Genomic DNA, 14,782 nt, shown 5'->3' with positions numbered 1-14,782 from the left:
GCCTGTGTGCTAGCCTCTGTTATATAATAATATCTTTCTTACAGTCTTACCGATGGAGCTTGCGAAATTGTGTCATTTCCTTCCATTGCAAGGAATAAACAGCAGTGGCGTCGCCAAGGGGGGGGGGGCAGGGGCACGTTCCCCCTGGAAAACCTAGTGCCCCTCGAGTGCCCCCCCCCCATCTGAGATTTGGGTTGGTAAAAAAAATATATATATATTTTGTTATATTCAACTCCCATCATCTGAGTTGGTTTTTCATAAGGACAAAGAAGCACAGTAATTCGTATTTTCTTCAAATGAGCTGCAGAAAAATGAAAAAGTTTATCCTTGACCGTCGTATGGGTGAGAGTGTTTGTCTGCTGTCTGTGTGTGTCTTTTACCTCTCGTGAATTGGATGCCTGTGAAATGCCGAAAATCCGGACTTGCTGTGAGAAGGGAGGGTACTGCAGTATGTTGCCTTGGTCTGAGGTTGACAGGTTAGGAACTGACGAAATGTGAGAATGTGAGGGTCCGCAGGCACCATACTTGCCTATATTTGTGGACCCATATATTAATCCTGTTGTGTAGGGGGTGCAGAGGTCATTTGAGGTCAGATGCTTGTAGGAACAAATGGCGAATGTTCACACCTGCATACTGAGCCATACTCGATGTGTGATCAAACTTTGGATTGCATGGTGAGATCCCTGATAGGAGCCAATAACGATGCTGGAACCTGTTACATCTTAAGAGATAATGGGAGAAAACGAGAAGGACAAGAAAGGAGTCGGGGGTCATGCACACATTAATTCAACAAATGTAGGTTCTATTGATAGGGTTAAGCATAATATCGACAGCATGTGGTTCATATCCTCTGCAAAATTCTGCGCGTTGTTAAAATCATTACCTCAAAAATAGCAATTTCTGGAGATATCTTCAGATCGCATTTAGCATCAAATGTTGCACCATTTTGCATCTAGCCCATCCTCCGTATGCGTAAATTTTCCAAAGTGGAGGGGGCACCCCCTCCCCTTTCGACCCCTCCCCAGGACGGCGATCCGTATCCACCTAAGTGCCCCCCCATCAAATGCTGGTGCCCCCTGTGCCCCCAGACTGAAAAGTCTGGTGACGCCACTGACAAACAGGTGTTTTCAGATGTTTCTTCCGTGAAATTAGGTAAAAAAAAGTGGACGATACGAGTATATGTGTTACATTTGTGTAATCATGGAGTTATAATATGTTGATATGGGTGGTCGCAGTGATTTTACGGTAAATCGTTCGCGCCATATAAGGGCAACAGAAAATGAATTTCTTCTTTCGATTGCGACAGCTTTTCTCAATTAAACCCACCTGGCCAGAGTGCATTTAGAATAAGAAACATTGAATCTGCTTCGGACGTTTGTTTTCCGAAATTCATCAGCAAACACTCATTGAGACTTCAAGATTGCAAAAGATATTCCCCCCTTTTAAAATGGAGATGCCCATTTCCTATGTCACTATCGCCCTATTGCTATACTTTGCCTTGTCTTGCTAAAATTCTGGAAAGTTTATCGTTAATTCATCTAAAATTTTCCCTTAATAAGCATAAATATTTAAACTTCCTTTGCAGGATATACGGTTGTTTACATTGCACCTTATAATAGCGTTACCAAAACGTTTAGTACCATTTCGATGGGTAATATATATATTTATGAACATATACATATATATATACTCACGTGTAGAACAAACAGGCCTGTCCAATCACTGTAACTTGATCACCTATAGGCCCATATTGATCGGTATCAATTGACTTCAAGCAGTTTATTTACCTAGGTCGTTTTTTTTATTCATTCAAATATTTAACCAATACCGGTCCCATTAGATAGGGCGACGCCTAGTGTTTCATCTATATCTTGTCTGTGTTGTCAAGAATCTTATATATACCGTTATACTTCCTCCATTAGTTTATTCCCGTCACTGCCTACTGCATTTAGGCCCCCCATGACACATTCAAACATTTCAAGCGACTCATTCTGTTGGTCTTGGTGTATATGGCGTAGGAGCCTAATTTGACTTGGGGGGTGGGGGGGGGGGGCGCGTTCAACATGTTAATGTGCATATCGTATAGGCATTGATCGGTTATTACATCACATGCCAATAACATGCAATCATTCCATATTGGTTAGAATTATTGGGGAAAGTCGTCACAACAATAATGATCATAATAATATCAGTTTAACCATTTGAAAAACACATTGCAAATTATTCTTCTTTCAGTATATATAGGTGCCCGAAAAATTCTCAGCATGTTGCCCGAATTTTCACCAAAAGATTTGTAAAAAACATTGCAAATTATTCTTCTTTCAGTAGGTACCCGAAAATTCTCAGCATGTTGCCCGAATTTTCACCCAAAAATATGGTTGGGGGCTGCAGCCCCCCCAGCCCCCGTCTCCTACGCCAATGTTGGTGTATATCTCGGTGCTATGCTAAAATCCCATTACCATGGAACATGCGACTGACCACACAATGAAAAAAAAATAACCGTGGGAACGTTTTACAAAGTGATTACTTGACCTGTATTTCGTCGCTCATTAATTCTCAATTGCTGATTTTTTTGTGTGTAAAAATGTAACATACATCCACCATAGTAGCTCTCTGGTGTGATCAATTGTAATATGATTTTTAGGTAAAACCCCATAGATTTTGGAAACCTGTCCAAATAAAATCGTAAAAAACTGCTTCAAAACAAAAGTCTTTTTCAAATATTTTAACTTCCCCTCTTCCTTCCTTTCCAATCCTTCCTATGATTCACATTATGAAAATAGACCAGTCCGGAGTTTTGTTACCTTTTGTGCACGATCAGTACTATAATGCATGGGAACGTTTCGTTGCATGAAGAAATAAGTCTAACAATGGAAATCCTCGAAAAGACGAGAAGTGCACGGGTTATAACACTTTTTTTCAGCCGTTTTTGTTTAATTGGTACCGTAAAGAGGCACCAAAGTTACAAGAAATCACATTAATCTTCTTTTTTAATGCCGCAGTTTTTTTTTATTTTTTTTTTATTTTAAGAAATTTGCGATAAAAATCGATATTAAAGTCACGTGATTGAGGATAATCGTAGTATAACGCATAAAACTTAATTAAGTAATAAATATTGACATTAAACATGAAATAATAAATACATTCACAACAAAAGCAGAGCGGTATTAACTTAACAGCAGTAACATTTTCTCCCAGCAGAATAGCAACCATTTATTGAGACGCCTATATTTTCCGTGTCGCGAAACTAGTATATGGTATTAAACGTTGAACAAGGCTCAGATCTGTCGCAATGTTTGGAGCCAAATGAAAAAAGATCCTTAATATATAACCCAGCTTAAACGCAAGTTAGTTCAATGTGGTTGATAACAAGGTAAATGAACAATAGTTGATGAATTTTAACAATATTCTGCAACTTTGGTCATATTTTGTGTTATTATTGACACAATAATATCAATTGCAGCTTGAAATCGATTTCCCAAGCAAACCCGAACTATAGAGCGAAAACAAACGAAAACATAATCAACGATTAATATCGTATATAGTCTAAGTATGTAGATCATAAATACGTTTTCATAAACATTTATGAATTCAAAGGCTTCAAGATGGAATATTTGTAAACTATGTTCATCTCTAGTTCCCTCATGCAAACTACTATCCCCTCCACCCCCTCCCCCCGCCCCACCATGTGTACAAACGCTTCACAAACGCTTACATGACATGAGTACTGTCCCCTACTTGAAGTGTTGGTGCACCCCCCCCCCCCCCCACCACACCCTCTCCCTAAAACTCGGCATCCTGACTATTCGAGCCGGATGTTTCCAAGCCATCTAATAGTTTCACATATTATTGGGTATGGCCCTTACTCTAAGTAAGACATTTACGTGCTTACAGTAATATGTCTATTCAGAAATTCTTGGACAGCACTGTTTACTCATTATACTCTTATCGAAACTTTTGTCCTCACAAATTTGACTTAATGTTTTATATTTTATTCACAAACATGTGAATGGGTCAATGCGATGGGGTCAATTTCATCATTTCTATATAGTAATGTGATTCTGGTCAGCCGATTCTCATGGCTTTATCAGTTAAAACTGTGAGTATACCCGTTAATCAGTTAAAACTGATGTGTGACATAATTTCTTACCATGTGTTACAATTATGACTAGTTGCTACTGAGGACTTAACAAACAGAAAATACTAAACACACAACAATAACCATAATGATTGACTGGACTAACCAGAATATATACTCTAATGGTTTCGCCAATAATTTCGTCCATATTTTAACAGAAAGTGGGTGACACTTCACTGCAAACGCATGAAAAGTGCAATTTTGAACCATCTTTACCAGGTATACGTACTATAGGCCTAGTCAAACATAGGGACAGTGGTTTGGACTCAGCCATTAGTTGAAACAACCTTTAAGTATTTTTTGCACGGTAGCACATATGCTGACAGGTCTAACATGTGCTGCGGTGTTAAAACACACTACAGTTTATATAATGATTAACGGTTGTCTCTTATTCACAATACAAACTGATCAAGCCATATGTACATTGGGTGTGTTTTAGTGGACTAAGTCAACCGGTTTTCGGATCAAGTTACAGGCTAACGTATATAACTCTCCATTGGCGATCGTATATAGTATATTACGAGATTTGGATAAATCATTCAGCCTAAAAATGAAGTTTTAACCTTCCTAAAGTACAGGAGATCAACATAACAAACTCTCTTTGTCTTTCCATCATATGAAGTATTCATTGAACGTGTCGTTTTGCTTAGTATTTCCCAAGTATTATGAGTTCGGTATTGAAAGAATGGTCAGGAACATCCACCCCTCCCCTTTTTGGCCAGTTGATTTGACAGAGTTAGTATAGAACTTGACACAAACAAATTGAACCTTGCAGGACTACCTTTTGAGAAGGTCGCGTCTGTTTTCTTAGAAATAATTTCTTTTTTTCGTTTCTTCCTGGTGCATTCAAGAGTAGAAGTTCGAAGAGAGCCTTGATTTGACAATATTTTAACCGTATTTTCTTTCTAATAAATAATCGGTGAAATAGCAAAATTTAAGTAAAATGAAAGCAAGCAAGAGAAAAACAAGGAATTATCGCCAAGATACTGCAGCTAAAGAAAAGTTTAAAAAGTAATCGATTTGTTTTGTCCAGACCATGTCACATCAGTACGTGTTACCGTTTATATATTACTTTAAGGTACCATACACATGTGACGTCACGCGATGGTGACCCACAAATCACCCTTGAAACACTTTTCCTTCCTTGTAGGAAGGTTATAGTGGACTATAAGTCTTGACTATGATCACAATGATACATGGAGAGCCAATATATGTTCAGTTCATGTTCAGTATTTACCGTCAAATGTATTCAACGTGCCCGCGAGAATAAGGAGGGAAAGGGAGTGAAGACTAGCGCACAGAAACTTCTGATGCCGGTAATCTGACCTAGTTTCGAATGAGGTGTAACAGAAGTATTACCACCACCATCGATCCTAGAAAATACCCACATAGCTTGCTACCGTCAATACATACAGCTACGGTCAATACCCACAACACAGTGTACATAGCAGCGATGGACATCTCAGGTCCAGATAAAAGATAAAGTATCACGTTTCATTACTGTCTGTATTTTGTAGCGACAAGCAAAAGTTCACTTGCAAGCAGTTAACTTTTGCAGCGGGCGGCACGCGGTTTGGGCGAGTCTTCAATGACTTTAATCCAATCTTATAAATTTCACTATGAAGATGACGACATCTAATCCATATGAAGGCAACCATTATGCGTATTATGGTTGCGTTATAGAGGATATTCCATTTGAAATTTCATGTGTATTCCATGTGCCGTTCAATTTGCTCACAGTAGTATATACATGTATAATGCAATCCTCGTCGATAGGTGCGGTGCATTAAGCTGATTTTTGTTAAGCCAGGAGAGATTTGTTACCAATAACAAGTTCAACCGAATTTCAGGTATACAAATAAGAATATTGGGAGCATTGACGGCATCTGCTCTCAAATTATTGTTATTTAGGTTTATAAACATGTTCTTCATTTTTGCTTTGAAAAGTCTCTGTCCGATTTTCTAACGACTTCGGGCAGCATTTGCGGTATTCATAAAACGAAACTAGCCGTAAATTTATCTGTTCAAAGTATTGTTAATGTCAGATGAAAATACAGTGCACCGCAAACACATCTAGCACCTATGATGGTTTTTATTTTCCCTTTCTTAATCACAATTGAAAGTACTGGCTCAATTGCACCTCCCGATTGAAAGGGTAGGTCCTATATCGCTAAGACCATTTAATATTAATTTAATATGCTTACCCAAATCCACCATCCGTTGAATAAACTTGAAAAGAAGAATGTAAACAAATATAATCAAGTAATTATCATGACTGTTTCAATTATATCAATAAACACTTTCCGTTTGCCTCTCAAGATCATAACAACAACGCTGATTATGAAATGGCAAAAAAATACACCCCATCCCCCTCCCCATAAAGGAAGGGGGGAAAGGAACAATCACAGTTTGCTCTGGCTGTAAAAGAAAAAAAATGTCAACCATTTGGAAGTTTTCCTTTCAATCAATTCCGAGCTTATTTTTTAATAATTCAAACTCTCTTTTTACATATTCATAAAACTCGTATTCCTTTGCCATGCGTTTCCTAAGCTCACGGGCGACTCTTTCCGAAGGGCCAGTCTTATTTTTGGTTTTCATGATCTGAAAATAATGCTGTGTTTTAAATGTGTTATAGAAATCAGTAGCACCTTGAAATACGTCTGGTAAAAGTCTCTCTAATACTTTGATAAAGCCATCGTAATCCTCCATCACTCCAACGACTAGGTATTTATTCCTAACATTCCTTTTCGCTTCTGTCGCACAATACTTTCCCGTCGCTGACGATTTTTCACTGTCAATTCCACAAAAATGGGAAATAGTTTTCTCCAAGAGGTTGCTATTAATACAATCCCCATTCCTCTTGACACACTCGTCAAAGGTGTCTCTACTTAGATTTAATCGATCCATTTTTTCTCGAAACAAGCCAGGTTCCGTCGAATCGCCGTATCTCTTGTAGTAATAGAGCGACACCAGCCGTTCGATCGGATCTCTCACGATGCTGATATAAACGACGTTCCTCTCTGTTGAATTGAAATCCACGTAATGTAAATGAGAATAGACAAAAGTCGCCGCCGAATGGTCTTCCAGTAATCTACCGATTTTCTCAGATTTCGTCTCATTAGTCAACGCCATCGTGTTCTGTACGTCGACACCGTGACGTTTTCCGACGTTCAAAGCTAGAGAATACAACGTTCGACTCCCACTTTTCGGTAAAACGTTAAAAATGACGAAACGGTCATTCGGTGACTTGTTGTCGTCACAGGTGGGTTTGTCAACCCCGTCGTTTTTGTCTTTATTTTGCAATGTTTCATTAATCTCTAATTCTGGGAATCCTCTCTCCTCCATCCATCGATGAGTAAAATCTTCCATTTCCACATCTCGAGAATCAAATGATCTACCGGGTGCTGGACGGGGTTCGTCAGCCGTCCAGAATTGAACACTACACCACAAAGTAACCACCAGCAACGTCGCTATTACGTACTTCAACAATAGAGAAGATCCCATTTTGGTATTCATAGATAGGAGACAGTTCATTTGATATCACGATAAAGAAAAAAACGCGATTAATCCCTTGCCATTTCTGACGGACTCTGAATAAATTATAACAACTGCTTGAAGAATAGCATAGCCATGTTTCAGTCGACAACAAAACGAGCTGATTATGTCGAGCGATGGATACGGTTAGTCTAAGCAGTATCCCGTTTGGTTTGGCTGAGACTTCCTGCGTGTGAAAGGTAAGCTACTTCAGCTTGGACCAGTCATGTGATTACACCAATCACGTGACATCACGGTAGCTTTTCCAGGTACTATGAAATGATAAGCAAAATTTAAAAAGAGGAAACAGTTTAGTGAAAACGAAGTTTTTAAACATCAAAGTGAAAGGAATATCAGCAGAACAATTATTTGACAGACTTTTATGTCCTTACGACAACAGAATGCTCCACTCCTCTTACCCCTTTTCCTTGTCCTTCCAATACCCCTTCTAAATTATCCTTCTTTACCCCCTTACCCTTTGCTAGTTCTCTGTCTCCTTGCCCCTTGCCCCTTACCCCATGCCCCTTGCCCCATGCCCCATGCCCCTTGCCCCTTGCCCCTTGCCCCTTGCCCCATGCCCCTTGCTTCCTTCACTGACGTCAAGAGTCAGCAAAATATATCATCGGGTCTCCGTTTTGTACTCTTAATTAACCCACCTTTTCCTTACCCCTGCCCCCAATTGAACCCGACCCCCCCCCCCTCTCACGTGAATCGTTGTATGAGATATTCAGTACTGATAGACTGAAGTGTCTGGGCAACAATGCTCTGAAACCAAATTTCATGCACAGCTTTGAAAATTAATGGTTTGTTGTATTTGACAACATTTGGAGGGGGGGGGGGCGCAAGTGAATGTGTGCAAATGCTGATTGACCGTAACAAATCTCTAATGTCTTGACCAGAAGACCTTAAGGGTTGGGGGGTGGGCTGACAGTCACTGACGTCATGGACGTCGAGGACCAGGTCTGGCCCTGTGGACAAGTATGTCAGCGGTCCCCCATTTTGCACTCTTCAGTGTTTATATTATGACCATGAGAGAAATATGTTTTCATCCGAAATATTCCCGGGACCCGCCATACTTGCCCGGTCCTTTGTAATTGACCTCTGCCCCGGGGTTGTGACCCCTGTGACATTATGTGGAAGCCTAAAGAGCTGTATATAAAACAATGAGGATTTATAACAATAAAGATATAGAGATAATAATAAAGATTTGTAGCTAATATGAGGAATTATTTTGTAGTTTATGGTTTATTATTTTCTTAATCTCTGAAATATTTTTATGTCTTACCTGTATTCTTGATGTTATCATTTGTTTTATCCGACCTAATGTTTAAATTTTCTGTAAATTTAATAAACTGCAGATGAAGGATGCAATCACACTAAAAGATATGGATTAATATTAGTAATAATAACTTTGGGTTGAGTTGAGCCAGAAAAAAGACCAAACATGTGAAAAGACATAAGGCGGGGAGATTTGGGGTGAGGTCTCAAATGGATTAGCCAACTGAGGATTAAATACTCTTCTCCTTTTATGTCTTCAATACAGTGTTACAAAATAACAATTGATAACTACATTGTCGGTCGTCACCCATATTTGTTTTAGAGGGTGGGGTGGGGGTGGGTTGATAGGAATTTAGCACCCCAATTTCAGCACCAATGTCCCCATCATAAGTAAGTTCATACAAGTTTACGCGATAGGTTAATTTATCGTTATCCATAAACAATTTGGGGCATAACTGTTTAACACCAAATTATCAGGATCTTTAGATAAACAAGGAAGCATTCACCGACTCAAAAGCTCCTGGGAAATATATTAATTATGAATGGCACTGAATTACCCCCCCCCCCTCCCCCTCCCCCTCTACCTCTCCCGACACACACAAACTTGTTCCACCCATCCTCTCATAAGTAGGAGTGTACTTTCAACAACTTTTAAAGGACAAATCCGCATAACATAGAGATTGAGATTAAGGTCAGACTGAATAATAACACAAACTCAAGTTCACAGTCCAGACATTTTTCTTGCTGTTTTATCCATGAAAGGCAACATTCCAAGGCATTTAAAGCACGTCAATGTATAAATCTAATTTATATAGTTTTAATAAACCAATTGCTATATATTTATATATATTGATGGTAGTTAATATCAAATACTTCAATATTATGATTTGTTTTGTTTTATATATCATCTTGTCTGTGTTTATGCTCGATGTACCTTATAGGTTATTTCTCAGTACAAACTTTACAAGCCAAAAGAAAAGGAAAATGAATATATTTCAAAACCCCCAACTTTCCCAAGAACACATATGGTTCTATAATAGAACTTTGTCCTTCAACGAGCGTTCAGTAAGTTGAACAATTTTATCACGTTTAACAAGAATAATTTGACACGCTGTATTAACCAATGACAGGAATAACGAACGAATACGTTATATATTTTTAAGACATTGGTCTGAAGATATAAACCAACTTTAGATGTATGGCGAATCATTTGAATATGGGAAACAGATAAATCCTATCACTAACAGCGCCCAAGGACCTTTCAGCTGTATTAACTCAAGAAGCCATAAAATCTGCTGTTGGTTTTGTACCGAAAAAGGAAATATATTTGCTCGAGCATCAATAGAAAAAAAGAAAAGAAAGAATTGATACTAAAATTGAAGAAACACGAAGACCGTTTCCTTTAGGGGTAGTCTGTATAGGCCCCAAATTATAGCACGCTATAATTGCTAGAAGTTTTCAAAAATTACTTTCCTGGAGGTCTTTACTCTCCAAATTGTTCTCAAACATTGTAAAGGAACTCATAAGATGACTGAATGTCCCAGTGAGGAAAATTTCCTCGAAGATTGTCATAAAAGCAGTTTAAGAATTTTGACCAAAGGTGTATGGAACGCGATAAGGGAAAATTTATTTCGTTGTCTAAACTAAGTTTGTTGCTGTCTAGACTAAAGTTGCTGGTGCTGTTTTACCATGCTGTTGCTCAAACTCACATTGGTGTCTAAACTTCTGTTGTCTAAACTTGCGTCGCTGTCTAAACTTACGTTGTTTCCGTCGGCGCTGTTCAACAATTGCTCAACCACATGACGTAAAAACATAGGCGTTTGGCACGAAATTCAACAAACATCACCAGCGCAGGAGAATGCATTATACGTAGTCTGCTATCACTACTACTACTACTACTACTACTACTACTACTACTACTACTACTACTACTACTACTACTACTACTACTACTAGGCCTACTACTAGGCCTACTACTGCTACATACACCTAGAGCCATATTGGTATACCGTTCTTACTACTGCTACTACTAGACCCAACACAGTGTTTGGGTGGCGATGGCATTCTTGTAATATTTGCACATATAATTAACTTATAGCTAAGTTTTGAGAAATTTGTTTTGATTGGCGGAATAACGGTGTCATTAAAATTTCCTTTCCTCTCATATCTCTTTCCCCTTATGCTCCTTCTTAGCAAATATAAGAGTTAGAATGTCAGAAAATTGTAAAACAATTTTTTTGAGAAAAAAAAGGACATAAATATATTGATATTATAAAAACAAATGACATTTACGTACATAGTTAACCAATTTCTTCCTCTTAATCATTGAGTTAATTAGCCGTTTAATCATCTTAATTCAGAATATTATTTTTTCCTACAAAATTTATATCATGTAATTCACTTTCAATACGCAAACGTTTGAAGATTATGTATAATTATTTAAATATTTAATTTGAAGATATTAGTTTATAAGTATGGTGAGATTTTGGTGGCGGAAGTGGAACACAATGGGCGGTCTGTGCTGTCATTATGGTATAGTTCTACTTTTAAGGTGGCATACTCCTATTAGAGTCTATACCCATCCGCCCGATTGTTATCCTATCTCGGCCTTTTGGCTAAGATCATGTGTAGTATCTGTTCCCTTAGGGAATGGTGATACACACCTGACGATGATCACACAGTCACAGTCCCGATGCAAGGGGACTGGGGCTGAGAGCGGATCAGTCGTTTGGTAGTTTGGTTTTCGTGCCCAGGTTCTTTCCTGGGTGACTTTTTCTTAAAAAGTATCTGTTCCCTTAGGGAATGGTGATACACACCTGACGATGATCACACAGTCACAGTCCCGATGCAAGGGGACTGGGGCTGAGAGCGGATCAGTCGTTTGGTAGTTTGGTTTTCGTGCCCAGGTTCTTTCCTGGGTGACTTTTTCTTAAAAAGTATCTCAGGAAAAGTGCCAAAAAACAGCAGGAGAACATCTTTTTGGACATGTTATCAATCATGATCTAGTTTTTTGTGGCTTGCATGTTGAAGAGCATGAATTGGTGGTGCAAGAGTTGCACATTACTTTTGTGATTTAGTGTGTAAGTCAATTGGGCTTTTATTGGGCGTATGCTACCTCAATTGCTTTAAGGTAGCATATACACTTACTACGATAAAAAAAAAAACATTGACTTGCACACTAAATCATAAAAGTAACATGTTCTCTAAGTCTAGAGAGAAGTTCTCAGTAGCTAAACGCTACCCATCACTGGGATAGATGACAAGTTGGCCATTCATGGCACCATCAATTTTCCGTATTATGACATATGTGGATTTTCTTGCTATGAGAGCCTGAATTTTTCGTCACTTGTAAACAAACCTCTTTACTCAGTAGTAAACTGCTCCCGTGACATAACGTGTTCTTCTATTCATGATCCTAACATACAAGCCACAAAAAAAAGAGAGAAAAAACTGATTGAAAACATATCAACAAAGATGTTCTCCTGCTGCTATTTGGCACTTTTCCTGAGACAGGAGAACGCTCTGGCAGATTGATGATAAAGACTGTAATAGGCGTATGCCACCTTGAACCTTCTTGTTGATTTATCCTTGAAAGGTTATATGCATTTGAAACGTTCGCCTAGCTGTCAATATTCTTTATATTAAGAGTTGCACCCACATGCAAATGCAATATTTTAAGGTCTGTTATACATATCATTTTCGTCTATTTTAAATGATTTTGAGGGATATGAATGAGAAACATAAACATTTCCAGCTCTATCAACCTGATGAAATCATTTACTTTGCTGTTGCAATGTCATCTACACACTGGTATCGAATTTTAAATGTTCTCTCATGCGATATACTAAACATGTGGTATATTGACTTAAAGATGGAGAGAATACTCGTAAGGACAACTACATGCATGTACAGGAAATATATTGTTGTTATACTACCAGTAGTCAAGGCAGGATGCGTTTTAACCGCTGCCCTTCTGAAATCACAATAGAATCATTTTCATCGACTGCGTTTAAGGACCTCTATTGAAAATATTTGGTTAAATGACGACGTCACATTGAAGGTAAACAATGTTAAAACATTCAACCATAGATAATTTGTGAGGTCATGAAATTTCTTCGTTCGGTGTCTTTCAACCGGTATTTTTTTTTGTGGACATTGGTGGTTTTAAGGTTTCGACATGAGATTGTGGTTACATTAATCATTGTCATAGAAGCATGTTTTAGCATGATATTATATATCAGTGTTGAATTTGAAGTTTAAAATTCTCTGTTGGTGTTGCACCATTCTTTGATTGTTCCTGTACACCATTGCACCATAGGTGTCATATAATATTTTACGGTTTGAGATTGCACCATATTTACTTTATGCTGGCTGCATCATAAAGTAACAGGATTTTGTACCAGTCTGTTTTTTATGTTGTTCACTAATAACATTAATTGTACTTGCATCATCAGTTCACTCTTACAGTTGTACTATCATAGAACTCAATATATGACATCATGGCGTTGTATACATTGTATCACTTGGGTCATACCATTCTATTCGAGAGGTTGGCCAATTCTGCGAGTGTTGCTATACATGCCAGGTCCAGCAGTATACGCTTGTATACCATGCCCTATGCATAGTAATGTTCACCATTCTACCAGTGGTGTTGTATCACGCTGTATCATGATCAATATATATATGTAGTTCCCGGACATCAATCATTCCTGGTGTGAGATTGTCTCTATATACCTCCTGCTCTCGTGCCGAGAAGCCAGTATATATAACTAAGATAGACACGTGTAAACGTCATTTGCATACAACGTGTTTAATTTAAACGGCTTTTTATCGTTCTAAGTACTTAGAAAGTCATGAAGTAATTTGTCGATGTTTAATTTGAAATTAACAAGTAAACATAAGTTTTTGTTTGTTTGTTATTTAATACTTATTTGAGGTTTGTCAATGTGATTAGTCTAACCCATGCAGACAAAGGTGTCTGGATGCATGATTATTCAAGAATCGAATAAATTAGTACCGTAATTCACATGTTTACCTATACCTGTCAGTCTGTCAGTCTGTGAGTCTGTCGGTGTTTAAACTAAGCAATCAAGTCGCCTTTTTTAGATCAATTACAATCATATTATTTGCAAGGATTTCTTGAACATTAACATTGGTGAAAGTCGCTGTAGTTCATTAGCACTATGTCATTTTTTTGGATCTCCAAAAAGGTTTAATTTGTGACAAATTTATGTACTATTCTACATTTCTTCGCCCAATTTGGGGATATAGATAGTTTGGAAAAGGGAAGGGGTTGAGGAGGGGATGAAGGGTAGCTTACCGACCATATACTATTATTTTTTGGGTCGGGAGAGAGAGGGAGAGGGGGGGTGGGGTATTGCCCCACTCCATTTTGGAAAGAAACAAAGAAATAGTTCAAAATATCCAGACCATATCATTGTGACAGATAATGCAATTGCGAAAGAATGTCTATAAATTTTTAAATTGTGTTCCTACTTGGATAACAAAGGTGTTAGGAGGTATAACATATACCTGCAAATGCCGCAAATTATGACATTTTTAAAAATAAAAATGGCAAAATTCCGTATAATAGATCAAACAAAAGCTATAGACTACTTACCAGACTGAACGCTTACGAGACCAAAATCCTTATGAAATATTGTTAGCCTTGATGTGAATGAAACCGTTGTAAATATTAATTGGGAATCAACCAGTCGCTTTTACATTCGCCAAATGACATCAGACACCAAAAACAAGATTTATTGTTGATCTTATTACTCTCTAGTGCGTGTATCATATGACGATTGGTATTTTTTTAAAGGGATGGGTTGC

At 38.0% G+C, this 14,782-nt stretch overlaps 1 protein-coding gene and 1 pseudogene across 1 annotated transcript; one reads left to right on the top strand and one right to left on the bottom strand.

Annotated features, from left to right (window-relative positions):
• Window positions 1-3,866: 3,866 nt before the first annotated feature.
• Window positions 3,867-14,704, bottom strand: LOC139968892 (heparan sulfate 2-O-sulfotransferase 1-like). The gene is made up of 2 exons (XM_071973504.1): window positions 14,571-14,704; window positions 3,867-7,944 (listed from the first exon to the last, which is right to left on the bottom strand). Exon 2 carries the CDS (start codon window positions 7,670-7,672, stop codon window positions 6,599-6,601), a length of 1,074 nt encoding a protein of 357 aa, XP_071829605.1. The 5' UTR covers window positions 7,673-7,944; window positions 14,571-14,704; the 3' UTR covers window positions 3,867-6,598.
• On the top strand, window positions 11,546-11,618 carry LOC139969300 (U2 spliceosomal RNA; annotated as a pseudogene).
• Window positions 14,705-14,782: the final 78 nt, after the last annotated feature.

This window comes from Apostichopus japonicus, chromosome 6 (assembly GCF_037975245.1).
Source record: "Apostichopus japonicus isolate 1M-3 chromosome 6, ASM3797524v1, whole genome shotgun sequence".
Lineage (NCBI taxonomy): Eukaryota > Metazoa > Echinodermata > Holothuroidea > Aspidochirotida > Stichopodidae > Apostichopus > Apostichopus japonicus.
This window is presented reverse-complemented; position numbering and strand designations above follow the sequence as displayed.

Excerpts from the sequence above, each read along its gene's own strand:
- LOC139968892 (XM_071973504.1), bottom strand. The coding sequence starts at position 7,672 with ATGAACTGTCTCCTATCTATGAATACCAAAATGGGATCTTCTCTATTG.